Below are 14,841 nucleotides of genomic sequence, written 5' to 3' on the forward strand. Positions count from 1 at the left end.
CTGAACCCTGGGCCTGGGCACTGTCCCTCAGCTCTTCAGCTCAAGGCTAGCGCTCTATCACTTGAGCCACAGTGACACTTCTGGCTTTTTTTGCTTATGTGGTACTCAGGAATTGAACCCAGGGCCGCATGCATGCAAGGCAAGCACTCTACCACTGTGCTACCTTCCCAGCTCCCCGGCTCTTTTTTTTTGGTCGGTCGTGGGGCTTGCACTCTGGGCTTGGACGCTGTCCCTGCGCTCTTCAGCTCAAGGTGAGCTCTCTACCGCTTAAGCCACAGCACCACTTCCGGTTTTCGAGTGGTTTATTGGAGGTAAGAGTCTCACAGACTTTCCTGCCCGGGCTGGCTTTGAACTGAGATCCTCAGACCTCAGCCTCCTGAGTAGCTAGGATTATGGGTGTGAGCCACCAGCGCCCAGCTCCCCGGCTCTTTTAAGTACTAGGGTCTGAACTCAGGCCTTTGCTCCTGCTAGGCAAGTGCTTTACCACTTGAACCACAGCCTCAAGCCCTTTCTTTCAGATATAGTTTCAAGTGTTTGCCCATGGCCAACCTTGGATCTCTCCTACCAAGTTGGATTAAATACACACCTAGCTTATTGATTGAGATGAAGGTTATGGCAAGCGCTCACCACTGAGGCAGGTCCGTCACCCATGGGATGTGTTACCATGGTGCGGCTAGGGCTGAGAATGGCTCACCAGCCTAGCTGACTCTCTGCTAGTCTTTCTATCCCACCACTGAGGCCAAATGGGGGACAAGCAGATGCTGGGTCAGTCAGGTTCAAACCCTGTTTCCCCCGTCTATCTGCTACTAGATTTGTCTACCCAGGTTGGCTTCAGGCCGATAACCTCAGATCTCAGACTCCTGAGAATCTAGGACTACAGATGTGAGCCACTGGCACCCAGCTACAGGCCTTGTTCTTAGCTTTGGATCACAGATTCATTCTTCAAAGTAGTATTTGTGAGCACTCAGGCCTCTACTTGCTTCCGAGGGTCTATCACAGAGTCAAATAGTACTTCTGGTCCATTAGGAAGGAGGGCATACTGGAAAATAACTGAGATTAGTGGGGGCTGGCCAAAGGCTCGGGTAAGGGAAGAAGAGGTCAGGGCAGGCTCTTGAGACAGGAACTGTGCCCCCAGGGACGGAAACCAAGACTCCATGCTTCCTGTGGCTCCCTCAACTCTCAGGAAGCTCTGGGCTTCCTGGTTGGCCCTTTGCCCTGTTGGCCATCAGAAGGGAGCACTGTGAGATGTCTGATCCTAGGTTTGAAGATGGCCAGGCAGGCTGGGTGGCCACATAGGCCAAGGTCGCCCAAATACTGCTTGGGGGCCTGCTTGGAGCCATTTGGGCAATGCCACTCTGTGCCCAATTCCCTAACTCCTTGAGGGCATCACCCACATCCTGTGTGGGACCAGAGGCCACTACAGCTGGCTTTGGTGTAGGCCAGGCTGCAGGTCTTAGGGACACATCCAAGGTGACAGGGATGGGGCAGTCATTTGGCCTACCTTGGGCCGCCTCAACCTGGCATGAGGACCTCCCTTTGGATTTAGCGGTGCTCTACCATTTGAACCACACCTCCACTCTGTTTTGCTGATTAATTGGAAATACAGTCTAGCTTTCGATCTTGATTCTGAGTCTACTGAGGAGGCTGAGATCTGAGGATCATAGTTTGAAGCCAGCCCAGGTGAGAAAGTTCATGAAACTATCATCTCCAATTAACCATCAACAGAGTGCTAGGCTTGAGCAAAAAAGCCAGTGCTCAACCCTGAGTTCAAACCCCAGGACTGGCACACATACAAAATGACAAAATAACAACAACAAACACAAAGAAACACTGGAGGCCTTTGATTTCCCTTATTAGAGCAAAGCTCAAATAGCCCTGAGTAAATCTACACAAGGTCTCATGGGAGGCTTGGGAAAACCAGAAGTGCAATATACAGCTGGAGGTTAAAAGGAAGGCATGACAGAACCCACTTCTTCACTGCGGCTGTGGAGAGCAGTCTAACGACTATGAAGAATGACAAGCAAGGCCACCTGTCGTGGAGGGAGAGCAAGAAAAGCAGACACCGGTAGCCAGAGAGACAGAACTGTCCAAGCGTGTGGGAGCAGCTGCCACCCTCTGTCCATGTTCCTGTGCTCTGTGGGGCTAGAGCCGCTGGGCATACACCTGGGTTAGGTCAGGACTGTTGAGGACCTTCTATGAAAGCCAAGGCCTAACGTCCCAACTACGGGCAGACATGTTTATGTGCAGGACCTGGGAGACATCTGCTGCTGCCTGGGGACTAGTGGGGTGGGAGGCCACTCTGGTTGCCTAAGTGTCATGACAATGGGCAGTGGAACATGTACAGGAATGAGGCCTGATGGCCTGGGCCAATTCACTAATCTGCCCACTGACGAACCCAGAATCAAGGTACTGTATACACACCTTTCCTCTTGAATGTTCTACTTTAATAATGTAGACTTGTTATTAAAGGGTGCTGTGTGGTCCATTGATACTTGGGGATCCCAGTTCCTCTATGCTTTGATCTCTTCCAGCTCTTAAGGCCAATGATTGCCTAGCCTAGCTGGCAAGTTTGTGTGCTATCAGTGAGGGGCTGAGGCCCCCTGGCTCTCCCTGTGCTAGGCAAGGTTCTTCAGGTTGCTCTGCATGGAATTGTGCCAAAAATCTAAACCTCCCATCAAAGCCCTTTGTGGGACTGGGAAGGTTACCTAGTGGTAGAGTGTTTGCCTAGCTTGCACTGTGTCTGGGTCTTAGCAGGATTGGCACCTCAGAGGCCCTGCAGGTGAGAGTGCAACCTGGCTCTTCGCTGCTTCCCACTGCTTGTACATGTGCACATTCTCACATCCTTCTTTAGAGGTGGATGAGTTGGTCTGGATCTAACCCACTCAAGGGCCTTGTGTAGTTCTGTTCACCAGAAGGGAAGCCAGGAGAGTACACAAACATTTATTTACAAAAAGTTGAAGTTACATATGATACAGGCTTTTTACATACAGTAGTTTAAACAGATTTACTCCATCTATTTCCACTACCATACGGTAAAGAAAAAACGTTTAAGGAAACTACGTAGCCATATGAAGTGACAGTCATGCGCATTTTCTTCAGCTTGAAACCTTCAGCTAAGTGCAAACACTAGACCCACTCTCCAGTTTTAAGGCAAATAAATTGGGACAGTGGCTGGGCAGCCATGCCCCAGGAGCAGCCTGGGCCCGGGGTGAAGTGCCAGCTGCCTCTGAGACACCAACAGGACACCCGACGGAAGCAGTCCCTCCCACAGACACGTGTGGCCAGATTGTTAGAAATTCTTGAAGGATGGAGCGCCTTTTCCTGTGCTGGAGTTTCAAGCCACATGCTGGGCATGGGCAACAGGCTCCTTCATCTGGCCTCAGCCCCCCCAGTATGATGCTACGTCTGGTGCCACCTTACCATCTGCAGGCTCACCGCTGCCCTCTGCTCTCAGGGGAGGTGCAGAGAACGGGAGTTTGCTACTATTTAAGGTACTTAGGGGGTCTTGTCACAGAGGCATGTGGCCCGCCTTTCCAAGGCACTGTCATTCAGGATAGTAGCACAGCTTGCCACCACTGTGTCCCACCCATACCTGGTGATCTTCTCTCCTGCTTGAATCCCTGAAAGACATCTGAGAAGCATATGGCAGTGGGTAACAGTACCTGTGCATCCACCAAATACGGGCAGTTGTCTCCCCATCCCGTAGCTACATGGCCAAGACGAGCCCCTGCCAGGCTGGGTCCCAGCTCAGCAGGGGAAAGCTGTGGGCCTCCGCTTGGCAAATGGGGGATTGACACCTTCACTGTACAAAGACCTGGGCTGGGGTCTTGGTGGGGACCCAGCACACAGGCCCGGAGCTGACTCTGATTAGATAGCAGGGGGTCAGTCGCCTTTATCCTGGCCACAACCTACTACTCATTACTAAGAGAAACGTGGGCAGGTGCAGAGGAGGGCTGCCGCAACAGGGGCAGCTTCTTGAGGCATCTGTATCCCCAGGGAAGTAACCCTCCAGAAAACCTAGGGGAAAAAAAAGCTGTTCACCTGTGTGGTAGTAATGAAATCTCCCCAGCGATAGGGCAGCACAGGGGACCTGTGACCGCTATGAGAAAGAATCTCATTTGGTCCAGGTGACAAGCCCACCCAGCCTCAACAGGAGCCTGGTGTGGGAAAACCACCATCAGTGCAGTTTGCAGAGACTGAGAAACTGTCAGTTCAAAGTATGTGAACAGCAACAAACATTTGCAGAAATTGGAGTTCTGCTGCCCTGACCTATTACCCAGGAAGAGCCAGACGGGTCCCCTCACAGTCACCCAGAGGGCATGAGCCTTCCAGGGCAGGAGTCCTTCCTGAGAAACGCACAGGAGGAGGACTAGCCCTCCTTCAAGGGGTCCCAGGGAACCACCTCTTAACGGAGAAGGCAGGGCAGCGTGAGGTCCCGTGTCCCACTGTCCCACACAGGCTTGGTGGGGCCAATGGGCCCTGTCAGAAGCGCCGCCGCGGCTGGGGGCCAAAGTGCATGGGCAAATTGTGCTCCAGTGGCATGTGCACGGGGCCGAAGTCAAAGTTGACCCTCACATTGGGCAGCGGGGGCACGTAGGGTGCCGGGACGGGGCCCAAGTTGAGCGGGAAGTTGTTGAACACTGGCCGCACAGGAGGCAGGGGGAAAGGCGGGTGCACAAAGGCATAGGGTGGCATGTGTGGGGGATGGAGATTCTGGGGGACAGGCCGAGGGAGGCCTTCCATCCGCTGCACCTTCTCAGGGGTCTTCTCCAGTGGGGGCCCGATGCGCTTGTAGGTGCTCTCTACAAGGAAGATGGGGTGTAAGTGAAAATAGGCTGTACACATCACCTGGTCCCTGCCAGAGTTGGGAGGCTAAGGCTGGTTAGGCATGGGCACCCTCTGCCCTCTCCCAGCCTCTCTCTTCTGGATCCAGAAGGGGTTGTTTCACAGAAGGATAAATAGAACTTCAACAGTGAAACATTCACAACCCTCACATGGAGCAGACAGGGTCAAAACTACACCTCCCCGTGAACGTCCCTCCACAGCTTGGCAAGGGACACCACTGTCAACTTCCCTTCGCAGCCAGAGCCTGAGGGGCGGCTCACACGAAGTCCAATCCATTCTTGGTCACTTCAGTGGGCCAGCAGCCAATGTCTATTTAGTCACATTTGGCTTCTCTTTGCTTCCAGAGCCCAAACTCACTTTGGGACCTCCTGGCTATCAACAGGGGCCCAAGCTAACCAGGGTACGAATGGCTTTTTGGGGCCTGTGTGCAGGACCAGGGTGGGGAGAACACTTGCCTCCATTCTTTCTCTTCTGCTCTTCCTCAGCCTCCTTCTGGATTTCCTCGATTAGCTTCTCGTCATCTTCCTAGAGGAAAAGCAATGGCAAGGGTGAGCCTGCAGTGAGACCTGCGGACAGGGAGGCTGGAGGCATTGCCACCTGCAGAGCACTCCTGCTTAGTTCAGCAGCTCTCCCTCCATCATTTGTTGGTTGCCCCCTGGGGAAACCTTGGGGAGGGACCTGGCCAAGCCAGCTAACAGAGGCTGCCTGTGTGGCAGGGGTGAGCAGGGTCCGAGAAACTTTTGGACCTAGTCTGCAAGTTCTGGGCACAGGAAAGGTGACAAGTGTCATGTGGGCCTGCCGGGCTGCAGGGGTGGAATGGCAGCCTTGAGGTTGAACAGGACAGTGGAAGGCATGGACCCAACAAAAAATCTAGGTTTGAAGGGATGACTGCACTTCAGTCCTTGGTCACCTTGGTCACCCATGCCACAGGCTTTTCCTCTGCTCCTCAGCAGCACACAGTCTTTCTATGCTACTGACTGCAAGAATGACTGAGACTGGTAAACCTAGGATGACCAGCTGCCTGGCTGGTCTTCTTTGCAACACAGGGCGACAGGACCTTCCAGGGCTGGGGGTCACCTCAGGTCAGGGCAGCTCTGTCAGAGACTAAACAGACCACTGTGAAGGCCTTTTTCCTGGGGTCTTCCAGAAGCTTCTTCAAGAGTTAATAAGATCACAACTCAGGAAGTTGTGATCTGAGAATTGCAGTTCAAAGTCAGCCTGAGCAGGAATGTCTGTGAGACTTTGATCTCCAATAAATCACCAGAAAACCAGAAGTGGCACTGTGGCTCCAAGTGGTAGAGCACTAGCCTTAAGCAAAAGTGCTCAGGCCATGAGTTCAAGTCCCATAACTGACCAAAAACAAAACGAAGCAAACCAACTACACACTGAGATTTTCACAGGTACAGTTCAGTGGTAGAGCACTTGCCCAGCATGCATAGGGCCTTTTTCAATCCCTAGTATCACAACAAGCAAACAAACAAAAACTATCTAAAAATAAATTACTGCTAGCTCCTCACTAGAAGAGAACTGGAAACATTTTTGTGTATCTCCCGAAGGTTGTTTTGACTACATTTCACATTCAAAAGCCACCAAAATCTTATCCTCTGTACTTGCTGCCCTTCAAGGCTCAAGTTCACACATGAAGCTGAGAAGAAACTGACAAGAGCTGGACTTCGGACACCAGGCAGGCTGTCAGGCTCTGCTCTCAATAAAGGTGTAGGCTAACTGGAACCCACCTAAGCCGTGGGCCTCTGCACAGCCTGGGGCCTCAACTGCAGGGTACTGTTTGTTGTAGGAGCTATATGATGCCTTTGTATCAAGCCAGACTGGGCCACAGTGAATGAATGCAGGGACCAAGACCGACATGTTCTCAAACAGGTGATGGTAGGCATCATCTCTCTGGCCTCTAGGCTACAAGAAGGATAAGGAGTCGAACTCAGAGCCTGGGCACTGTCCCTGAGCTTCTTTTGCTCAAGGCTAGCACTCTACCACTTGAGCCACAGCACCACTTCCAGGTTTTTCTGTGATGGTGGTACTGAGGAATCGAACCCAGGGCTTCATGCATGCTAGGCAAGCACTCTACCACTAAGCCTCATTCCCAGCCCTCGGGATTTCTTTAGACTGCTCTTTCTGCATACCATCTCCTACCCCTTGCAAGCTCAGGAAGAACTTTGACAGATTACAGAGCAGTTCCTTCCAATGAACAGGGTCAGAATGAGATGAGAGGGAGTTAGAAACTGGTCAGTGACTAATGTATCTCACCACACAGTATGTCTTCAGAGACAGGGTAACAACCCATCTATCAGACTGGAGTGGAGGTGAATCACCTCCTTCTGTACTCAGAGCAGTCTAGGCCAGGAACCACGGGACCACATGGCGTTCACTGAGAACTGGGAAGGAAGGGCATGAAGCTCCCCCAATGGGCCAGGGTACCTCAAATGTAGGAGGTCTGGACAAGTGTCAAGGACAGAGGATCAAAGCAGAATACAGAGTCTGACCATCCTGCAGATCTGGAAGAGTGATTTAAATAAAGGAGAGGGTGATTTCCTCCCTCGAATTCCTTTGAGCTCAGCAGGATACAGAGAGCCCTGGCTGACAAAGAAGGTCCTGGCAGGCTCACTTCACCAGCAAGTGGGGGGGGGGGGGAAGGGGAGGGAGAGGAGGAAGCAAGGGCCCAGCTGCTCCAGAGACTGGTAGGAAGTGAGGTAGAAATTAACCAGAGTGGATTTAATTAAGAATGAAAAAGCAAAAGCAATCCTTCATTTGTCCCTCAACCACAAAGCTCCACAGCTCTGTTACATAGCAGAGTCTGCATTGGAGAAAATGTAGAAAGAGAAACTGCAAGTGGCTGAGGGGAGAAAGCCTGTTCTGTAGGTCAGCTATTAACAGCAATCAGCAGCCACAGCTCAAGAGTTCTCCCAAGATGGGGGTTTGAGCACTTGGCACAGAGCTGTTCTTGCCAAAGCTTCCTAAGTCTTCCTCAACCCCATATCCTAACATTACTAGTCACTGGCTAGTGGTCTTGCTTGCCTGCCCCCTGTGGCATGGGAGGGGAGAGAGGGGGATAGGCGACAGGGAATGGCAAGTTGCCTGCTGCTCCCTCTCTTGTGATTCTGGGGGTGGGGCTGGGGCTGGGATCCAGGTCATGTATGGCCACAGCTGTTGTTAATAAACTTGCAATGATTTCATGAAAGGCTTCCAAAGGGCTGAAGATTTAGTTTCAAATTATTCCCAGCTCAGTTGCAGATTGCCCAAGCAACAACGACCCTAACCTCCACTCCCAGCTGTCTGTCTACAACAGGAAATTGGGGTGGGGGGGGTGGGGGGAGCTTGGGGAGGTGGAGGAAGCCAACTCTGAGAGAGGCACATGCTGTGCAGCTGGTGGACTGGCCAGAGGGGGATGGACAATATGCAGGGGAGGAGCAAAGATTCCATAGGCTCCAGGCTGGCCTCTGGTTTCATCTTTTTTTCTTCCTTCCTTCCCTTCCCTTCTCTCTTTCTTTCATGTGTGTGCATGTATGTTGGCTGGTACTAGAGCTTGAACTAAGGGCTTCACATTCTTGTTCTGCTTCTTCAGTCACAGCTGGTATTCTATCACTTGAGCCATACTTCCACTTCTGACTTTTTGCTAATTTATTGGAGGTAAGAATCTCACAGATTTTTCTGCCCACACTGGCTTTGAATCCTGATTCACGAATCTCAGCTTCCTGAATAGCTGTGAAGCACCAGAAACCTCTGGTTTCTGCAGCTGTCTCCTTGGGTTATGAAAGCCTAGCAAATGCTTTGTTTCTATTCACAGTGCCTCCTTCACGAGGATCTGGAGATAGAGTGGAGTGTGACCATGATAGAGTGGAATGTGGCCATGTTTTGACTCTGGTCAAGGTCAAGTGCTCAGGCCAGGGCCAGCTAGGATTTAAAGATGATCTGTACCAACAGTTCCAATTACTGGTCTACTGCCTGACCTCCTTGGTTAAACCCTTAAGTGACTGGGAATCCCCCCTGGCACACAGTTAAGGCAATGGAGTTGTGTGATGGCTCCTTCTACCATTTGCAATTTGCCCAATGGGGAAGGAACCCGGCCAGGGTCCCCACACCCCCACATTACAAGGCCCACCTGGTTCCCAAGGCTCTGGGACCCTGTAGGCACCTCTAGGCCACTCCTGTATCTGGAGAAGGAGCCTGATGTTGGTTAGAAGACCTGGATTTGTGCTTGAGTTTTATCAAGCCTAAAATCCTGGACAAGTGACCCAGATATTATTGTTTTTATAGGAAAAATTAACAAAATGATGCCCTTCATCCCATGCTGCCAAAGTTCTCCAACAGTTTCATTATCCAGTGTGTGTAGGTGAGAAAACCAAGGTCAATTTCAAGGACAATTCAGAGATGACACTTGCCCCTCCTCAGAACTAATGGTATTCAAAATAGTGACTATTTCTATACAAAGCCAGGGCTGAGTGTGGAAGCTGGGTTAAGGCCACATGTCTGGGTTACAGCCCATGTCTTTATACTCTTTTTTTGTAGAAAATTTAAAAAAGTTAGGTAAAATGGCTGAAGCTGAACATTAATTTCTAGCCTTCCTGGCTGGGTTTCTAGGTCTTTCCATAGCAGTCTTCTTCCAACACTGCAGCCTCAACTGCCTCCCAGTAGTGCCAGACTTTCCAGGGTACAGATGCCCAGCTACAGTTTACTGGCCTCAATTTCCACCAAGTGTCTTCATTGAGGGAGCAGGAGAACCAGCTGCTGGAGACCATCACAGAACTGAGCACGTGTAAAACACTGGGAGAAAAGAGTGCACCTCCTAACCGAAGGGTGAAACGCAAAGGGTGCCATTGAGAGTGGGCTGTATGAAGCCATACTTCCTTTCAATAGAATAGCTTCAGACTCTTATAGTCACAAACAAGTTGAAGAAAACAATTCTCTGTTTTCTCATAGCCCAAACCTAAGACAAACATTGGCTTGTTTTGTATGTAAAAAGCACATGCTGTCATGTACACATTTCCAGAATACAGCCTAGGTGCATTTCTGTGAGCCCCAACAGTGACATAGCCCCTTAACTGCCTATCAGTGGCCACATGTGCACAGGCGCCAACATATTGGGGTTAGAGACTCAGCCTACCGCAGAAGAACGTCTGTTCCTTTATATGCTGAGACTCAGCATTGCATTCTGTCCCCTGATCCAGAAAATTGTGGTTTGCTCTGTCTGCATTTGCTTCTGTTTTTTCTTTTTCCTTCCTAAAGAAGTTAGCCTGTTTCATAAGACTTGGTTTTGGTTTATTTTTGGTAAGGAACAGAGAAAGTTACTATTCACCATTTGAGGCTCAGTACAGAGTTAGCTGAAGCTCCCAGCAGTCTCAGTTATTAAGGACTAAGCACACTTCTTCTCACACCGACTAAGACACCTCCCTTCTTTGCTGACAATGGGAGATTCTTCCCTTCCCGGCCAGCCCACTAATGAAGAGCAGGCAGGACAGGGCGAGCTTTGTTTCCCAGCTCTGCTGAATAGCTTTGTGTTCTCAGAAGCCCCAGCAGATGCTGGGGTGCAATTCAATTGGCCTCCTGGTGAGAATCAAGGAGACTGGGCTGATCCCTGGTTTGATGGGAGCAGGACAAATGGAGCAAAACCTTGGGCTATAGTGACCAGAGGAAATTGGAGGGATCTGTTTGCCTGACCTTCCTTTCTAACTTCATTTGAGCCACCACAGACCCTTCATCAGGATAGAAATGAACCATTCGGAAAGAAAAAGGGGCAAGTGCATACTGTGGCAACCAGACAAAGAGGCAGTAGTAAGGAAGTTTTATAGTGGATTCCACGTGAGTGAGAAAGTGAGGTGTCCAAGGACAGGACAGCAGGGAGCAGAGGGAGACAGTGCTCTCGCGGGCTAGCCAATGCTCCTGTGCTCATATCACCTTGCTCTTTGTTTCTGTGGATAAAGACAGTTTGGGAAGACATGGGAGCCCGAGCTGAAGGAAAAGGCTTATTTCCCCAGGAAGTTCTGGAGGTGCTGGCTGGACAGAACGTAGAACGGAAGAGAACGGCTAGGTCCTACAGAACTGCTTGACACCTGACAAGTATGTCAAAGTGGGGGCTAGATTTTCCCCGGCCATACAGGAAGGCAGGATGGTTGAGGGTCTCAATGGACTGCCAGTTGTGCCAGAGTCAGCCCATAGGTCCCTTTAGGCAGCTTCTCATCCAGTGAGGAACCTTTACTGAAAAACAGCCCTAACATGGCTGCCTGGCCTGCAGCAGGCACAATCCTTTTCCACTGAGGTACTCTGAGGATGGATGACACTTTAACAATGACTGAGGTCCATTTCTAGGGAGCCCCACCAGATCTGGGTACTAGACCTGCCAACCTGTGACCCTTTCATCTTCTAATAGCAAGCATGCTAGAGATTTCCATACCAGAGTTAGAGACCTTTTCTTTGGCTTAAAAAGTACTGGTCTGAGTGGCTACCAGTAGCTCATGCCTGTAATCTCAGCATATTGTGAGGCTGAGATATGGAGTATGGCAGCAAAAAGCTGGGCTTTCTTTGTCTCTTCTGCTCCTAACAGCCAGGACTCTTTCTAGATAATTGGTACATGGGCTCCTAGGGGCATGGTTTCCATGGATAGTGGGGTTGGGTAGAATGCTGGAAGCAACTAGGTTCCTGGAAGACCTACTATCCCATGCTTGGGCTGCCATCTCTGCACTCACCCATGGGAAAAAAGCATTTCTGCCTTGTTTACACTGATCCTTTTGCCTTTTGTGTATGTGTGTTGAAGATAGAACTGAGGGCCTCCTACACACAAAAGTATTCTACTTCTAAGCCAGTCTTAGCTACTATTTTTAGGCTTGCTCTTGTTTGCAGCCATAATAATCCTTTTTCTTTGTGTGTAGGTCCTAAGGGCTTGGGGCCTGCGTGATATTCTTGAGCTTTCTTACTCACAGCTAGCACAATTTTCAGATCTCAGCCTCCTGAGTAGCTACAATTAGAGGTGTGAGCCAACAGCATCCAGCTTATGTTCCTTGTTCTTTTTTTTTTGGGATGGGGAGGGGGGTCTGTCATGGGTTTTGAGTTTAGGGCTTAGGCACTGTCCCTGAGATTTTGTGCTCCAGGCTAGTGTTCTACCATTCTGAGCCACAGCTCCACTTTCAGTTTTCTGGAGTTAATTAGAAGTTAAGAGTCTCACAGACTTTCCTGCCCTGGCTGGTTTTGAACCCAGGACCCTCAGATCTTAGCCTCCTGAGTTGATAGATTACAGGCGTGAGCCACCAGTACCCAGCCTGTGCTAATATTGATATCCATATCTGTATGTGAGAGTCATGAGAAGCTTGCAGCTTCTTTGTCAGGACAATATGTCAGGTACTGGTGGGAGCATTATGTTGGGCAACTCTCCTCACTGTTTTATGCTCTGAAATACTTCAAATGGCATAGAAAGTTTACTCCCTAAAGCATGAGAAGAATTTGCCTTTCTAAATCTCCTTTTCTTTTCTTTTGAGATGGGGTCTCACTATGTTGCTCATGCTGATCTCAAATTGTGGGTTCAAGTGATCCTGAGAAACTCTTAAGTAGCTGAAACTAAAAGCATGCCCTAATCACACGTCTTTTGTTTTCTCCATTTTTTTTTTTTTTTTGGGTTGGTTCTAGGGGCTGAACTCTGGGCCTGGTCGCTGTCCCTCAGCTCTTCAGCTCAAGGCTAGTGCCCTACCACTTGAGACACAGTGACACTTCCGGCCTTTTCTGCTTATGTGGTGCTGAGGAATTGAACCCAGGGCTTCAAGCATACGAGGCAAGCACTCTACCACTAAGCCAGCCCTTGCTTTCTCCATTTTTCCTGTGGTTTTTGGTCTATGTAATTTCCTGCATCTTTTCATGAGTCAGAGTTTGTCATGTATATACAAAACATTTTTCACTATGGGAAACTATGGCTCTCTCTCCCTTGTGTGCACTCACAGTGGGGTCAGTCCAGAGGGAGCATCGTGAGCACTCCTGGCAAGGGGCTCCTGGTGAGCGAGGATGCTGGCAGAAATGGTCATATCCATTTATAGATACCCGACAGAGGTAGCACATTTGGGCACCACAGCGGCAGGACATGCGGTTGCAGCCTTCGGACTTGATGAGGCCAGTCCCACACTTATGGCACTTTCTAATGCGGGCGGCAGTCATTTTTTCTTCACTGAAAATAAGAACATATGATTGGAGTCGGGAGGGGAAATGGAGAAGACAGGCAAATATTATACTTTTTTCTTTCCCTATGTAACAATTGCCTGTGGCTTTTGCTGACATTAAAGGGAAGAGCCTACTTTTTAGAGTCTGAGTTCAAAGTGTGTTGATTATATGGTCTTAGGCAAAGTTCCTAGCTACTTTAAGACTCAGTTTCATCATTTTATTTATTATTAATTAATTTTAGTTTTTCCCTTTTTTTTTTTTGGGTCCGGTCATGGGGCCTGAACTCTGAGCCTGGGCACTATCCCTCAGCTCTTCAGCTCAAGGCTAGAGCTCTACCACTTGAGCCAGAGCGCCACTTCCAGCATTTTTCTTTTTGCTTATGTGGTGCTGAGGAATCGAACCCAGGGCCTCAGGCATGCAAGGCAAGCGCTCTACCACTGAGCCAACTTCCCAGCCCCCAGTTTTTCCCATTTTTGAAATTGGGAAAACATAACTTCCTCGTGGTTTTTCACAGATTACAGATACAAGATATAAAAACCGTTGACACAGCATCTAGCATTTAGATAAATAACTTCCCTGTTATGGAACCCCAAAAGCTTGAAATGGAGAGACAAAACTTGGTGTCTTCCAAAACAAAACTATGTATTTTACATAAAGAACTTGGTTTTGAAAACTTGGCCTGTGGGTAGGTGACTCATTAGCCAATCTTTATGTCCTCTGTCAGAGTCCCAGACTTCCAGAACCCCTCACAGTGAGGCTGTTTCTAGAATCATCTGACCTGATTTGAAGGGCAGACAACTTGAACAGAATGACAGATGGCTGTTTGCCAGGAACTGCCTGTGATGCTAGGCACTTCCACAGTGCTCTGCTCCAGCCTACAGAGTAACACTTTTCATCTTCTTCTTTAGGCAGGAGGCGCTAAGGGTAGAAGACAAGGGCTGTGCATTGTACCCTCGCTCCTAAGTATGGTTGTAACAGGAAATGATACTAGAGGTTTGCTACAGATACTTGTGGAGGAGTACAGAGGATCTAATAGGTGCCAGCTGCAAGCTGGACTTCTACCCCTCCCCCCGAAGCAGCAGCCCCCAGTGTCAGCAACTGGGAGGAACTGCTGTGGCCTGGAGGTGAGTCAGGACAGGGAAGTGCTTAGACTACTGATATTTCAGAGATGGCTACAGTGTGTTTCTTAGAATCCAGATCACTTATCTAAAAATAAGTAATTGCATTAGAAAGCTATTTATTTAGGTCTCATCTGTGAGTAGCTTGAAATAAAGGAAAGTACAACTTTGGCCTGAAAAGAATTTATACTTCATTCAAGTTACAGACAGTCTGAATAGGAAACACCATCAGGAAGTCAGGGTTTAAAGTGAATTTAGTACAGTCAACTTAGGCTGACAATTTTAGTTATTGGCACAAAGTAAAAACCTGAACCTCAAGGTTCTGATGACTAAACATCCAATTTGAAAAGCCATTTCCAAAACCTTGCTGCAATTCTGAATAGCATAAACTATGTAAGAGCCCCTTTGAGATAGGACTGTCTGCCTTTTTCCTTGGCAGCTACCTAGGGCTCAGCATGACAAAGAATGGGATGGAGAATTGAGGCTATGCAGTCCTTTCCCGAAGGTTTGATGACAGGATGTATTTGCTTACTCTATTCAATAAATTGTCTGTCACTATGTGAAATAATAATGGGTGTGGCAGAAAAAGAAAAGGTTCTCCCCTAAAACCGATGAAGAATGCTTACAGTTCATAATGTTCAAACAGCTGTTCAATACAGCATGAAGAGCTAAAAACATTACCAAACAGGGGCCAAATGGTCTTGTACCAAAAAAAAAAAAAAAAAAA

The 14,841-nt window shown here is 49.1% G+C and overlaps 1 protein-coding gene across 1 annotated transcript in view; it reads right to left on the minus strand.

Moving 5' to 3' along the window:
- Positions 1–2,924: 2,924 nt before the first annotated feature.
- Rnf216 (ring finger protein 216) overlaps positions 2,925–14,841 on the minus strand; it is a 102,389-nt gene continuing 90,472 nt past the window's right edge. The window contains exons 13-15 of the mRNA XM_013023539.1: positions 12,781–13,003; positions 5,301–5,370; positions 2,925–4,802 (exon numbers count right to left, since the gene is read on the minus strand). Coding sequence (XP_012878993.1) covers positions 4,483–4,802; positions 5,301–5,370; positions 12,781–13,003 — 613 coding nt within the window. The 3' untranslated portion in view covers positions 2,925–4,482. The remainder of the gene's footprint in view (positions 4,803–5,300; positions 5,371–12,780; positions 13,004–14,841) is intronic.

This window comes from Dipodomys ordii, unplaced genomic scaffold, assembly GCF_000151885.1.
Source record: "Dipodomys ordii isolate 6190 unplaced genomic scaffold, Dord_2.0 Scaffold68, whole genome shotgun sequence".
NCBI classification, from domain to species: Eukaryota; Metazoa; Chordata; class Mammalia; order Rodentia; family Heteromyidae; genus Dipodomys; species Dipodomys ordii.